General features: G+C 34.8%; 1 protein-coding gene across 1 annotated transcript; it reads left to right on the top strand.

Moving 5' to 3' along the window:
- Nucleotides 1-3,213: 3,213 nt before the first annotated feature.
- On the top strand, nt 3,214-15,095 carry LOC123541151 (zinc finger protein 658B-like). The gene is made up of 3 exons (XM_045326552.2): nt 3,214-3,265; nt 6,715-12,855; nt 13,672-15,095. Exon 2 carries the CDS (start codon nt 7,290-7,292, stop codon nt 8,784-8,786), a length of 1,497 nt encoding a protein of 498 aa, XP_045182487.1. The 5' UTR covers nt 3,214-3,265; nt 6,715-7,289; the 3' UTR covers nt 8,787-12,855; nt 13,672-15,095.
- Nucleotides 15,096-16,516: the final 1,421 nt, after the last annotated feature.

Genomic DNA, 16,516 nt, shown 5'->3' with positions numbered 1-16,516 from the left:
CAGTCTATTTATATATCCGTATATCAAGGCGGCCTCAGCAGTATCAACGTATTTCTCATTGGATACTGCTGGGGTCGCCCGATTGTGTAACCAATGAGAACTACGGTGATACTGCTGAGGTCTCCTCACAGCAGTATCACCGTAGTTCTCATTGGTTACACAATCGGGCGACCCCAGCAGTATCTACATATTTCTCATTGGTAACACATAGGGTACTTCAGCAGTATCAACGTTTTTCTCATTTGTTACACATAGGAGACCTCAGCAGTATCGCCGTATTTCTCATTGGTAACACAGTGGCGACCATTGGTAATACAGTGGCGACCCCAGCAGTATCAACGTATTTCTGATATTTCAATATTATGAAATTTGAATTCTATTTTCTGCTGATGAGTGTGTCTTTTTTGCCAAGGGCTATTGCATGAAACTTCTCTGGATTTGCTTTTATTTGATTTTTGAGAACAACTCTATAAGTGTTGAACTGTCATTTTCCAGAGGATTAGTTAAAAATCTGTCAGGCAGGACCTTGAATAAGAAAGAGTGTTGTCTTCAGTATAGTTGTATAACTGCCTTCGGTCAATAAAGTAAAAGATATCATTAAAAATATGTTAAACGGAATAGGACCGAGTATGCAGCCCTGCGGAACACCTTAAACAATATTCTGATTTTCACTACATATAATTATTTCCAATTGTCACACACTGCTTTTTATCAGAAGGTAACTTTCAATAGGTAAATTCATTTTCAATAGCAACAGATCATGAGGTAAGCAGGCCTCTTTTTTTAGACATGCGCTATTAATCTGTTAACACAACGATCTCTTTGTTATAGCCAAAGATTTGAAACTCTTCCGGGTCAGATTTAAACCCCATTTACCCTGTAAACATGAAGTCAGTGGGCCAACGACGGAAAATCGTCAAAGAATAATCGTTGTTGGGCTACTGCTGGCCCAACAATGATTAATAAGTATTGTAAATACAACTGTTGGGCCAACGTTGAACCAACTTTGAATTTCAGTCACAAATATCTCTGCATTGGCCCAATATTGATTTTCAGAGAAAGACTTATACAGAGAAAACATCGTTGGCCCAACGTTGGCCCATTAGAAGTAATAATATAATAATTATATATTTTACAGGTGACTGTTTTATCACAAGCCCCATACAGGTATACACGTTGTGTATGTGTAACATGCAATATTTAATTAATAATTAAATACTTTTCTGCACCAATTTGTAATTAGTTAAATTTGGGCTAATTAAACTTAAAACTTATCTGCAGCCGTAATGACATTTTGAACTATTTCAAATCTACTACCTTGAAAAAAAATTGTGAACAAAATATTGAAAAAAAAACAACAACAAAAACTTCTAACTCTATAACAAATATCTAATTTTATGCAATCATAGAATGTTTACAAAAGATCTGTTGAATATTCCAAAACATGAACTCTCGTTAACCCGAGTTATGTAAGAAATCCCAGAAAATGTGGTTAATTTTACTCTCTAGGCCCGATTTCTAGCTGCATATATGTAAAGTAAAGGAAACTATTATACATGTGATAGATCTAGATTTAACAAAATCCCGGCCTACCAGCTATAAACTGTAAGTAGAAGTTTTTGAATATTTTTGGATAAAGCTGTGGAATCTTATAGAGAATTTCTTATTTTTATCCTGTATGCAAGTAATATCCATGTGACTTGAACATATGTTAAATACTTTTATCTAAAGCTGGCGGATGGCACTTGTGTTGAGTATTAAATTCTTTAAATAAATAACTCATATTCTCATTAATTCTAACATATTTTTCTCGGTTAAATACAGACAAAAATAAATTTCAAACATTTTACGCAAGTTTATGTTCAGGGGTTTATGTGCCTTTCTTTAGTTATTGTTATTAATTTGACGTAGATGGTTTAATCAACATTATATATATTCTTTTTTACAGGGTGCTGTTCAAGAGAATAATAATGGAGTGCCTAGCACTGTAGTGCACAAGAAAAAACAAGAAAAAAAAGAAAGCAGCAACTTCAATGAGAAAAGAAAACAATTAAACAGAACTTGGATACATAATGAGTTAATATACAGACAGTAATTCACTTTAGTAGGATTTAATCAGTGACTGAAAAAAAAAATTAGATTTATAAAAGGCTGGAATCAATATTTGACATGTTGTAGTGATAAAATATTTTGCTATATTTCTTCAGGAAAATTGCAAACAAACTTTAACTAAATATTAATTTTCTTTTTGTTAAACTTTAACAAAATCACAACTATTTGAAAATAAAATACGTACTAAATATGCTAGTTTTAGTTTTTTTTCAGTTTCTTAATCGTTGGGATAACGTTGGCTCAATGCTGGACCAACCATGATAGACGAAAAATGCTGTTGGCCCAATGGGGGGCCAACGATAAGTGCAGGATACCAGTTGTTGGCCCAATGGGGGGCCAACGATAAGTGCAGGGTACCAGTTGTTGACCTAATGGAGGGCCAACGATAAGTGTAGGATACCAGTCGTTGGGCCAACGGTGTACCAACCGTTGGGCCAACATTGCGCCAATAAGCAAAATGGCGTTGGGCCAATGTTGGAAATCTTCGTTGGGCCAACGAAGAGTCTGCCGTTGGCCCAACGTTGGGCCGACACATGTCTGCTATCTACTTTCAAAATGCTCTTTTATTATGTACAGTTTTAACAATATGTATTAAATCGTGTTTGAGTCATGTGCTATGAGTACATCAGATAAAGGGAAGTGATTTAAAAGTAGAAAATACATAGTGCACTTTCTCTTTTTGCACACTTTCAGTGTGTGAAGTTGTAACAAAATTTTGAAATAATGCTCCTGAAATAAGTGTTATGAGTAAATCAAAGAAAGGCAGACAGGAATTATTCCTAACGAAAACCCCGACTTTTGGCGTTAGAATAAAAATATGATTTTAGATAAAGTGATCCGATAATGTTGCTTTTAGTCTCATGCTACCTGTTCTAAACTATAAATGGTGGATAAAAACTCCATTCATTTCGTTTAGAAACTTCACAAGCACGCAAGTGATACTATGGCAATTTTTGCAAAAGGTTTGATATTAATATGGGCAATAAGATAACTTCAGTGAATATGAAAACCATGCCAGAAGTCTTTCAGCCGACGACTAAGGTTTGGTTACCATTTACACGGAATACGGTACGGAATGGCAAGTAATTTAAGTTACTTCCCTTTTTTTCCAAAACGCCATTTGTAACTTTGCAAGCTCTGCAAATTAAGCGAGGTTTGTATTATTTTTATCTAATTTCATGTCATAATGATTTTTTAAATCACTATAAAATTTTCCTTTTCCTATATTTGGCCCAGTGTTCTTTTATTTTCTACATCTTTTTGGCTTGACGGGCTCGAAAGTATCTAAAGACTACGTCCCTGTACCACCACTTTTTTGTTGGTTTTGATTACAAGATGAAAATTATGTTTTTGGACGCTCGTACGTATGAAAGACAAACCAGTTGTGTTTTTGAACATAACATTTACTGATAAGTTTTATTGGCTGTAAAAAGTCATGTCCTAGATTTTGACACATAAATTTTTGGAAGTGTCTAGCGGTCTGGTAACCGGACGACTAGCCTGCGTTCTAGACGTCCAGTTACCAGATGGCTAGCAAATCCTCAGGGCATTTTCTAGCCGTCCATTATAGATTTCCTTATGAATAAGTAATGATACATGTTATTTACTGAAGATATCGATACTTATTAATAGTGTTGTATCCAGGATGTATGAAGGGTATGGGGCAGTGAAAAGGGGCATGGGGCTAAGGGGAAAATTTTGAAATCATGTGCGTCATTTTGCACAATTTGGAGGCATTCTGTATGTATTTGTGTGATGATGTACCATTGTATTTTAGTCAAAATACATGTGTTATAAGACAATGAACATATTACCGAAAAAAGTATAAAAATAGCTCTATTTCATAATCAACAATGTGTAATTATTTTGACTAGAGGTAACAAAAGCAATTGAATTTAAACAGTTAAAGTAGTTGTAAAAATTGAAAATAGCACGTTACTAGTGCATCACAAACTAAAATTCCTTCTGCACTGCTATCAGACGCGAGTCACTGATGCACGTGTATACGTGAACGAGTACATTAATTTTCTCAAAATGTATTTTCAGAAACGCATATCACTTCATAAGCATGAGTAAACAAGTAAAATATAGATTTATTTACCTTTTAAAGAACGAAGGTAAACTCCTGTTTGTTTGTGCAATTTTAGCACGCTCATTTTGGAGTTGAATTTTCTTCCGTTTTTCAGAAGGCATATGATTTACTTTTACACTGGTAATGTCAAAGTTTCTAGAAAGACTGACAACCTACATAACACTTTCTTGGCCAAAAAACTCTGTACAATAAGATAATTATAGTATATTACCTTTTAATTACCGTTTAAATTAATTCTGTTAATCCTCAGATGCTTGCCAACGTGACAAAAACAATCCTTAATTAAAATACTTTCCAACATTTCTTACAATCGGTCGCTTTTTTCTGCGAAAAACAACAATTATCCAAATCAGTTTCGATGACAAACACACGCCGCATATACATTTATGTAATTGACTCAATAAACTTGCATCCTGTTTAATGTACACAGATCAATACACACAGACACATGCGACCTTGATTACATGACATAACTAGCGATAGCGAGAATCAGCCGATTGATGCTTTGATTGCTTGTCAATCAGTCGCAGTTTTGGCGCGTGATTAGTGGAATAAGGCGGGACTTCACAAAGGACAATTAGAGTGGTGCAGATACACATCGAATGGCGCTAAATACGGGCAGGAGGGCGCAAGAAAGAATAGGCGGGGCGCTCCGCCCTTCTAAATCTCTCTGGATACAACACTATTACATGCAAACAAAATTTTGTGTGAATATATACTAAAGATTTACTTTTAATTGTCTCGAATGAATCGCAGCATTATTAAGCCATTAGAACAAAAGTTTGCCGAAATCAGTAATGGCGAGATCGCCGTGACGTCATTCATAAATATTTTTTTTTATATATATTTGTGTTAAAACATGAACATTCGGTGATCAATGTTTTATCATGTCGTAAAATTGAATGTCAAAGAACTCATTTGTTTTGTCAGCTGAAAAATCAGTAATCTATTCGAGACAATGAAAAATATACTTTGGTATGTATTCACACATTTTTTTTACAGATAAGTGTAGATATCTTAAGTAAATAACAGTTAAAACTATAGAAAATCATTACTTATTCATTAATTAATCAATTACCGCCCTGCCCTTATTTAGCAGCCCCCTTCCTAATTATGCCCGTTTGCCTTTCTCATACATGTGATAAGTTCAGAATCCCAAAACTGGAGGTTTGCTATTTTTCAGCTGGAGTTGGGGTCTCAAAACTGGAGGTTTTTATCAACACAAATTAAGCACGCGAAGGCAAAACTTAGAGACAAAATCCAAAATTTGATGTTATTTTCTATTCTATGTACATTTAACCTCAAAACCTAACATATATTTATTTTAACAACTTTTATCAAGTAGCACATTAATTTTCAAGTTTTACTGGTAGATATTCAAATGAATTACAAAATCAAGGTATCCCCTAGTGAAATTTAGAGAATTTATTTTTCAAGATTTTCTTTCTAGGTGGCTGATTCTTAATAAAGCTTTCTTCAGCACCCTTTTGCCCTTTCAGCACTGCTGCTTTAACCCTTCAGCAGCTATCTTTGTCTGGTCAAAGTTCAAGGATACAAAAATATTTGTAGTAGAGCAACTAGGAGGGTCCAGGGGTATGCTCCCTCGGAAAAGTTTGAAAACAATGAATTCATCTGGTGCATTCTGGGCGTTCTAAGGTACTTTATTTGGTATTGAAAAAGGACAGGTTTTGTGACAAAATCAACACAGTGTGAGAAAATATGCATATTTTGTATTTTTCACTCAGAACAAAAGACAAATTATGTATTTGAGCGTAGTGAGCGAGAAAAAAATGCAGTTTTCATCCGGAATAAAAAGTCTAAAGCTAAGATATAAATAAATTAACAGAAAGAAAATTATTCTTCATATATGGTATTATTATGGATAGGGCTGACTGAATTATGAATATAAGACTCTCGGTATTAATTAGTACACCCAGAATGAAATTATATCATGACAGATTTCTGGCATGATTTCTGGTTATGTTTCAGTACAGGGTTCATTTCAGCTCAGAGATCCCAAACAGCATATAACATCTCTAATGCTAAATATTTTTAGCAATAACCAAAGGAAAGATATCTCTTGCAAACCCTTGGTTTAAAGATTGTCCAAAAAAAATTGAGATGCTCGCAGTCACTTTTCATAATCAGCTTTATATGTTGCATAGAGTATTTCTAAATACTGGATGATTTTAATACATAAAATGTAGCAGATTGAAACTAAACTATACTACACTTGTTTTCCGAAGTGAAAGTAGATCTGCCATAATGGAGCCAAAATTTCATTTGTAATGCTTTCTTGAAATGCTCCATAATCTGTCTTAAAACTTATTAAGAGCTGTTTCAAAATTAGAGCCCTTTTATCATAACAGTGAACATTAGCTGTATATAGCTATTTAACAACACAGATTTTCAAACATCTAGCTTAAGTTTGAAACCTAATAAAAGCTATTTACCTGTCAGTTGGCCTAAATTGAAAAGTCTTATAAATGCTATTTTATTTTGTGTTTTAGGAATCATATAGAATCATCATTTACGTTACCAGATCAGTATGATGAAAAGGCCAGTGTTTGATGCTAAAATCAGTAGACATTGATACGAAGTTGATGCTTTCATCTAAGGAGAAGCAGTTGTTAAGACATGTAATATATTAACAGATTGGTGTGATGTAAAGGCCAGTGAATGTTGATTTGAAGTTGATGAGTATGTTTTAAAAAGTAAGGGAAGAAGCTGTATAACATGTAAAGCTGTGAGTGACATTGACATAGACACTAAACATACTGTGCTCCTGTGTTTGGTGAAAAGTTGATTACTCTTCAGGTTGTTAAAAACAAGACTTGCAGACTGATGATTGGTTTGAGAAATATTGCATTAACTAATTATGTTCACAGTTTCTAGGATTTTGGTTGCTTGGAGAATATTAAGAAGACATTTGAATGTAGATAAGAGGCATTTTAAAATGATATAATGAAATAAATGCAAGAAAATAAATTTGTGAAGATGGTATAGTTGATATACAAGGAAAGGAACCAGACATATGTCAGTCCAATGAATTCATATCTAAATTTCTGCACATAGAGATGTTGAGATGGAACCAGAACGAGAATCTCACATGGACAGCCATTCTGAAGAAAGACCATTTAAATGCACTGTTTGCCACAAAACATTTACAATGAATCATTATTTAAAGTTACATATGCAGGTTCATAATAAAGAGCGACCATTTGAATGCATTAAATGCAAGAAAACATTCAAAATGTCTCGTCGTTTAAAGGTTCATGTGTGCATCCGCCCAAAAAGTCGACCATTTGAATGTTACATATGCAAGAAATCATTTAAGTCATCCTACACTCTGAAGACACATATGCATGTACACACCAATGAGCGCCCATACAAATGTACCGTGTGTAAAACAGCATTTACGTGGCCTGATGGTTTGAAGGTTCACATGCGAATCCACACAAAAGAAATTCCATACAGGTGTACAATCTGCAGCCGAGCATTTTCTCAATGTGGAACACTGAGCAAACACATGCTTATACATACTGGAGACCGTCCTCATACTTGTGTTATTTGTGGAAAAGAATTTTCTCAACTGAATAGTTTAAAGTTACATATGAGTATACATATAGGTGACCAATATGAATGTGAGATATGTAAGAAGTCGTTCGGACAATTACGAGCCTTAAAAAGACACATGTATGTCCACACAGAAGTGCAACCTCATGAATGCACTGTTTGCAAAAAAAGGTTCTCTCGTATAGACCAGTTAAAGATACACAAAAATATACACACCCGAGAACGTGTTTATGAATGTGAAATTTGTAAAAAGACATTATTTCATTCTTCATCTTTTAAATATCACATGCTGAAGCATTCAGGAGAATATCCAGAGAGTCTTAGATGTAAAGTATGTTATAAAGGTATGCCTAATTTTTATAGTTTGAAGAAGCATATGAAAATTCATACTGAAGAACGTCCTTATCAGTGTGATATTTGCTTGAAAAAATTCCGCCAACGAGAATCACTTAAGACGCACATGAACATCCATTTAGAGGATTGTCCATACAAGTGCAAGATTTGTACGAGAAATTGTGGTAGTTCTGGTAGTCTAAAATGTCATATGTTAACTCATACACGTGAGAAAAATTATGAATGTAAAATATGTAACAAAAAGGTTGCAAGGAAATTTGACTTAAAGACTCACAACGCTAGGCACCATGTGGCTAAGGGCCAATATGAATGTGATATTTGCAAGAAAACATTTCACCAGTCTGAAGGATTAAAAACACACATGTTATTTCATACAAAAGAACGTCCATATGAATGTGATATATGTAAGAAAACATACATTACACTTAGTAATCTGAAGCTTCACATGCGCATTCACACTGGGGAAGCTCATTTTGCATGTGGTAAGTGCGGAAAGGTGCTAAGAAGTTCAGCGAGTCTAAAAAAACACCTGCAGATTCATGAAAAGGAGCCCTTTGTATGCAACATATGTGGAAAAACTGTTGTCTATAAGGAAAATGTAGAGTTGCATATGACACTTTTCCATTCTGATAACCAATGTCCTAATGTTTGAGGTTTAAATGTTTTGCACAGTTATACTAAAAATGTTTAAGGTACATGAGAATTCATATAGTAAATATAATGATAGCCAGATCTATGCTGGGTATTGAAAGGGTAGTTTGAAGATGCTGCCAGAAAATGAATTTAGGTCTGTGACAAACAATCAGTAATTAAATCAAATACATCATTTTCCATTCTTATGCTGTTCTTCATTTTAAATCATTCTGTTTCTGTGAAAAGGGAGTTCATTTATTAACATTAATTGTAATTAAGGATTGCAAGAATAGACAAGATCAGATAAACAGCTTAGAGTTACTTCGGCAATCTTGTTTATGAATAGATCTGTAGTATATTTATAATTTAGAAATATTAATATATCCCAAACAATGATTTATTGTTGAATAAAATCACTGTTTGGAGTTCTGATGCAAAGGAATTATATCCTGAGGGAAAAGCCCCAGTGACATAATAATGTGCATATTGTTGACAAACGATGATTTTATTAGCTCGATCAACTATTCACAAAATAGTCGAGCTTTTGGACTTGCCCATGCATCCGCGTCCGTGTCCCGATTTGGTTAAGGTTTTGTATGTAAGCTGCTACCTCAGTATCCACTTGTGGGAATGGATTGAAACTTCACAAACTTATTCACTGTGATAAACTGACTTACAGTGCACAGGTTCAATAACTCTATTTTTTGCTTTGTACAAAATTATGCCCCTTTTTCGACTTAGAAATTTTTGGTTAATAAGGTTTTGTATGTGAGCTGGTATCTCAGTACTCACTAATGGGAATGGATTGAAACTTCACACACTTGTTCACTGTCATGATCTGACATGCACTAAGCAGGTCGCATAACGGATTAACTCTACTTTGTTTTTTTGCACTTTATAAGCACTGTGCAGGTTCCATAACTTTTGTATTTATTCAATTGACAAGGCTGTTGAATAGTTGAGCCATGCTGTCCTCCTACAGCTCTTGTTAAAGCTACAGTCACACATACGGATATATATGTCCATGCGTTGAGGTACGGTGCGAATAGGATTAGTCTGTGGGTGTATAACTACGGAGCAGTACGTCTTAGTACGGGAAAAATGGTGAGAAACAGGAAACAAGCAAAACAATACAGGACGCAAATAAGTACGGATAGGTACGAGGTACTACGTGGAATTTTACTGCGCCTTGCAGCTTGCCCAGCGCATGGACGGGTCTGCGGTAAACTATGCTTAAGTACGAGCAGCCACGGATGGCTACGTTCAGCTACGGCGAGGTACGTAACAGCACGGATAGCTACGTTTAAGAACGTTTAACTACGGATGAATAAGTTTCAGCCAAGTTGGACTAAAGTCACGCTCAAATGGCTACGGTTTGCTCAAACTTTTGTGCATGTTCAAAAGTTGGAGAAACTTGCAAGAATGGAATAAGTTTTGAATACGTTTTGACCACGTCTTGGTACAGGTTAATACGAATGACTACTCTGAGGTACGGCTCAGGTACGGATCGATACGGATTACTACGTTTCTGTCCGTAGCTAGACGTAGCTTTCCGCGCTGTATGTGTGACTGGGGTATAAAGAACAAATCACTGTTTTGAGATATTTATTTTGTTTAACTTTGCTGACATCCACCAGATATTTGCCTAATTTATGAGTGTTTCTTTTTAACTGTGATGTTTTAGTTGTGACATGCAGAAGGTGAATTGTTGCATAACTAAACTGGCTCCCATCCCTATGTTTGTTCTGTCATATCTCATATATAAATTTCCTCAAGGACACGTCACGGCTTAGATAGTTTAGCATTATTGCAATACACAATCGGTATTAAAATTGTGTTTCCAATACATATGCTCATTAGATAAATCCTCAATATCTATGTGAAAACAAGGGATGTGTTTTGTATGATTGCAAAACTGTGAGTTGCTCTAATTAGTGACAAATGACTGAAACAATAGGAATTCGTACGTGACTTAGATAGACAAAACGACAGTGAGGTAACAATATATTCTTTTATTGTTTTAATTTATGAGTTGTAAGCTACAATATAGAATACCATTTTTATGAAAATCAAACTGGAAGTTAGAAATAACAGAAAAAAAATTTGGTCATGAGTCATCATATAACTGTCAAAATTTGTCACGAGAGGTCAACATTATTTTTATCTCTCTATTCTGCAAATGCATTGTTTTTGTAAGTATCTTGATCGGATACTGTAGTGTGTAACTTACTTTACATTCTACATTAATATTTGTGCTTGAAATTGCTTTGTTGAGCTCACCGAAGTCATGTATGAATTTCTATTGTTTTAGTTTATTTATCTCCCCGCCAAAGGCGAAGGGGGATATTAGAAATGCTCTGCGTCCGTCCGTCCACAACAATCTTTATTCGGAGCATAACTCCAAAAGTACTGGAGGGATTTTCTTCAAACTTCATACACTGATAGAACACATTGGGAGCAAGTGCAGTGTGCAAGAACAATAACTCTTCCTTGCCTATTTTTTGAGTTATTCCCCTTTATCTTATTTTCTTAAAAAAAATTGTCCAGAGCATAAATCCAAAAGTACTGGAGGGATTCTCTTCAAACTTTATACACTGATAGAACACATTGGGAGGAAATGCAGTGTGCAAGAACAATAACTCTACCTTGCTATTTTTTTGAGTTATTCCCCTTTATCTTATTTTCTTAAAACATTTTGTCTGGAGCATAACTCCAAAAGTACTGGAGGGATTTTCTTCAAACTTCATACACTGATAGAACACATTGGGAGGAAGTGCAGTGTGCAAGAACAATAACTCTACCTTGCCTATTTTTTGAGTTATTCCCCTTTATCATATTTTCTTAAAAAAATTTGTCCGGAACATATCTTTTTCATGCATGGAGGGATTTTGATATATGTTGGCAAAAATGTTCACCACCACGAGGCGGAGTGTCTTGCGCAAGAACCAGGTCCCTAGGTCTAAGGTCAAGGTCACACTTAGAGGTCAAAGGATACAAGAATGAAAACCTTGTCCTGAGCATTTCTTCTTCATGCATAGAGGGATTTTGATATAACTTGGCACAAATGTTCACCACTACGAGACAGTGTCATGCGCATGATCCAGGTCCCTAGGTCTAAGGTCAAGGTCACACTTAGAGGCCAAAGGTTAGATACAAGAATGACTTTGTCCGAAGCATTTCTTCTTCATGCATGGAGGGATTTTGATGTAACTTGGCACAATTATACACCATCATGAGACGAAGTGTCATGCACAGTTCCTTTCTTTAGAATTACCTCCCTTTGTTGTTACTTTAAATAGCTTTTATTGTAACTTTTTCATTACTAGTCGTAGGGAAAAATCGAGACCACTTTTCTGTAGTACAACATGCATGCTACATCCAATTTTGAGGTGTATTTTGACCAATCTCTACCTGGTAAAGATTTTTGTGTGGACTTACAATTTTTTTTTTTTTTTTTTTTTTTTTTTTTTAAAAGATTAACTTCCCTTAGTTGTTACTATAAATAACTTATATTGTAACATTTTTATAATATTGACCATAGGCAAAAACCAAGACCACTTTTCTGTGGTACAACATGGATGTTACTTTCCAATTTTAGGTGTATTTTAAGATATCTCTACCTGGTAAGGAGTTTTTTTGTGGACTTAGAAAAACAAAAGACTTACAATGATTACTAAACAACCACAAAATTAAAATTCCATTTGCAAATACAGCTGCTAGAGTAAACAAATTTGCTCTGACGGGCATATATTGTGACATTCTGGCACTCGCATTCCCTGTTAGCTTTCCATTCCTTCTTTTTACAGTAGCCATATAGAAAAACATCATAGCTTTCCTGTTCATGAAAATTAATAAAATTTAGCAGTAAACCACCTCACCACTGACTTATTCTTTCTTCCACATCTTTAAAACCCCTGATGCGGACCACAACTAAATGGTTCTTCAAAGCTTTCCCCAAAATTAATATTTTCAGACCCTAACTTGCTAGGAACTTTAGCCTTCAATTATAATATGCCCGGCGGGGGGATTGGCCATGTCTAACATGGCTCTTGTTGTCTGTTATAAAGGTACCAAATCTCAATATTAAGGTTACGAAGAAGTCCTAGAGAAACAAAAATCAAACAGCACCAAGTCATAGAAAGAAAGATTTGTTTGACATGAAAATTGAACAGCATGTAAAAGATGTTTATTACTTTACGAAACAAGTGTCAGTATACTGATATAAACATTGAATTCCAGAAAATGACTGCCTGTAGGGGCCCCACTTCCGGACAGTCAAACCCCTTTAAAAACTCACCATTTTCAAGCAACTGTTACACATGTTCGTTTTTATGCATTTTCAATGGCGTGCGAGTGGTGAAATTTCACATAACAAGGTGAAACACAGTTTCCAGCAATTGTTTATCTTTATTTCTTTACAAATGACATTGATTTTCAAAGGGAAACAACTTTTTCTCGACGATTACTTAAAATAATCGGAAAAAGTTGTTTCGCCTCCGAAAATGAATGCCATTTGTACCTGAAGTATTCCGAAAAAGTTGTCTCCCTTTGAAAATGAATACCATTTGTAAAGAAATAAAGATAAACAATTGCTGAAAACTGTGTTCCACCTTGTTATGCGAAATTTCACCACTCGCACGCTATTGCAAATGCATCAAAACGAACATGTGCAACTATTCTTTAAAAATGGTGAGTTTTTAAAGGCGTTTAACTGTCCGGAAGTGGAGCCCCTTTAGGTGGTCCTTTTCCGGAATTCAATGTCTTTATCAGTATACTGACACTAGCTTCGTAAAATAATATACATGTTTTACATGCTGTTCAATTTTCATGTCAAACAACTCTTTCTTTCTATGATTCGGTGTTGTTTGAGTTTTGTTTCTCAATGCCTGATTCTCATCCTTAAGATATAAGAATTGTTCCTTTCTGGTAGACAACGGAAACTATTTGGTTGAATCATAACATAAAGGTTTTTGGAAAGAACTGAATATTCTTTTGTTTTTTGTTATTCACCGGAAATTAAAAACATGACATCACCTTAATTAAGAGTGGAAGTAACTCCAGCAGGTTGTTTTTGTATTGAAAATTTTTATTGCCCCTTGTCATGAAATCACGAGTATTATTTTCATTAACGAATTGATTATTTTCTAAAGTATTATTTGTTTTGATATTTAAAGTAAAGCAATTCCTCATGAAATTAATGTAGGTCATACATGTCTTCTTAGGAGCTGATACTGTGAAATCATTTATATTTGTGGGGAACTAATTTTCGTGGTTGAGTCAATCCACGAAATTCAACCCCAACGAACAAGTAAAATTCCCATTAATTTTATGTTCAAAAATAAAAATCCACAAATTAATATCCCCACGAAATTGCAGTTCTGACCAAAACCACGAAATTTCATGCCCACAAAATTAAATGATTTTAAAGTATTATTTTGCTCCTACATATTGTTGTATGCTCCTAATATTGTATTATGTAAGATCTGTGAGGATTAGTGATGTGCATTTCATGTTGTATTATATAATTTTGACTTCAAGAAGAAAAAGTGCTATAAAACTCTAGAAGTTAGAATTTTGTAGGTCATTACAATGGATTAGTGGTGAAAGAAAGATAAATTTGGATTTAAATGGATTTACAAATAAAAAGGAATATACTGAATTTATAATGATTAAATTTTATTGCTTTATCATTTATGGCTTTGCGACCAGCATGGATCCAGACAAGCCTGCACGTATATGAGAAGCCTGGCTGGTCTGGATCCATGCTGGTTGCAAAGCCACTATGTTGGTTTTCTCGTGGCGCAGCTCATACGGTTTAGCCATCAGATAAAATGTGTTATTTTAGAGGCTTAAAATTTACTTGTAAGAGCTGTGCAGTCTTTAAAAAAGTAACCAGGGAGCCAGGCATTATAATAACACATAATTGTCAGTGTTCTATGTTTACTAGGAAAACAATGCATGAGCCGTGCCATGAGAAAACCAACATAGTGGCTTTGCGATCCACAAGATCGATCCAGACCAGCCTGCGCATCCACACAGTCTGGTCAGGATCCATGCTGTTCACTAACAGTTTCTCTAACTGCAATAGGTTTTGAAAGCAAACAGCATGGATCCTGACCAGACTGCTCGGATGCGTAGGCTGGTCGCAAAGCTACTATGTTGGTTTACTCACGGCGTGGCTCAATTATTATATTTTAATAATAAATATGAAAAGTTAGCAATTATTATATTCTAATAATAAATATGAAAAGTTAGCAATTATTATATTTTAATAATAAATATGAAAAGTTATCAATTTTTATATTTTAATAATAAATATGAAAAGTTATTCCCCAACTTTGTTCAAAGCCCTATACTGTATATTCATTGTAACAGTGGACCTATACTTTATGTAAGACTTCACTGTAATACGGTATAATAATATTTAAGCAATTTCTTAATGGCCCTGTTACTGGACTTTGGACAGTCATATTGCTGCAATATAAATATCATCAAACTATTTGAATTTTTAGCTCGACTTTTCGAAGAAAAAGTAGAGCTATTGTACTCGCCCCAGCGTCGGCTTCGCCGTTGGTTAAAGTTTTTGATAAAGTCAAATATCTCTGTTACTATCAAAGCTATTGACTTGAAACTTAAAATAGTTATTTACTATCAAAGTCTACACTAGGAGAAACAATCCCCATAACTCTGATTTGAATTTTGACAGAATTATGCCCCTTTTTAACTTAGAATATTTGGTTAAAGTTTTTGATAAAGTCAAATATCTCTGTTACTATCAAAGCTATTGACTTGAAACTTAAAATACTTGTTTACCATCAAAGTCTACACCAGGAGAAACAATCCCCATAACTCTGAATTGAATTTTGACAGAATTATGTCCCTTTTTAACTTAGATTTTTTTTTGTTAAATTGTTTTGATAAAGTCGAACATCTCTGTTACTATTAAAGCTTTTGACTTGAAACTCAAAGTAGTTACTTACTATCAAAGTCTACACCAGCAGACACAATTCCCCTAACTCCGATTTGAATTTTGACAGAGTTATGTCCCTTTTTAACTTGGATTGAGCTATTGTGACCGCTTGATGTCCGTCTTGCGTCGTCTGCCGTCCGTCAACAATTTCTAAAAAAATCTTCTTCTTGAAAACCACTGGGCAGAATTACACCAAACTTCACAGGAATGATCCTTGGGTGGTCCCCTTTCAAACTTGTTCAAAGAATTCAAAAAACTTTAAAAATCTTCTTGTCCAAAACCACAAGGCCTAGGGCTTTGATATCTGGTGTGTAGCATCATCTAGTGGTCCTCTACCAAAATTTTTCAAACTATCCCCCTAGGGTCAAATATGGCCCCGCCCAGGGGGTCACTTGGTTTATATAGACTTATATAGGGAAAACTTTGAAAATCTTCTTGTACAAAACCACATGGCCTAGGGCTTTGATATTTGGTATGTAGCATCATCTAGTGGTCCTCTACCAAGAGTGTTCAAATTATCCCCCTAGGGTCAAATGTGGCCCCGCCCGGGGGTCCCAAGGTTTACATAGATTTATATAGGAAGAAAAGTTTAAAAATCTTCTTGTCTGAAACCACAACACTTAGACCTTTGATATTTGGTTTGTAGCATTGTCTTATGGTCCTCAACCAAAATTGTTCAAATTGTACCCCTTGGGTGAAAAGAGGCCCTGCCCAGGGAGTCCTAAGTTTTATATAGACTTATATAGGAAAAAGCTTTAAAAATCTTCTTGTCTGAAACC

Source organism: Mercenaria mercenaria, chromosome 16 (genome assembly GCF_021730395.1).
Source record: "Mercenaria mercenaria strain notata chromosome 16, MADL_Memer_1, whole genome shotgun sequence".
Taxonomy (NCBI): domain Eukaryota; kingdom Metazoa; phylum Mollusca; class Bivalvia; order Venerida; family Veneridae; genus Mercenaria; species Mercenaria mercenaria.
This window is presented reverse-complemented; position numbering and strand designations above follow the sequence as displayed.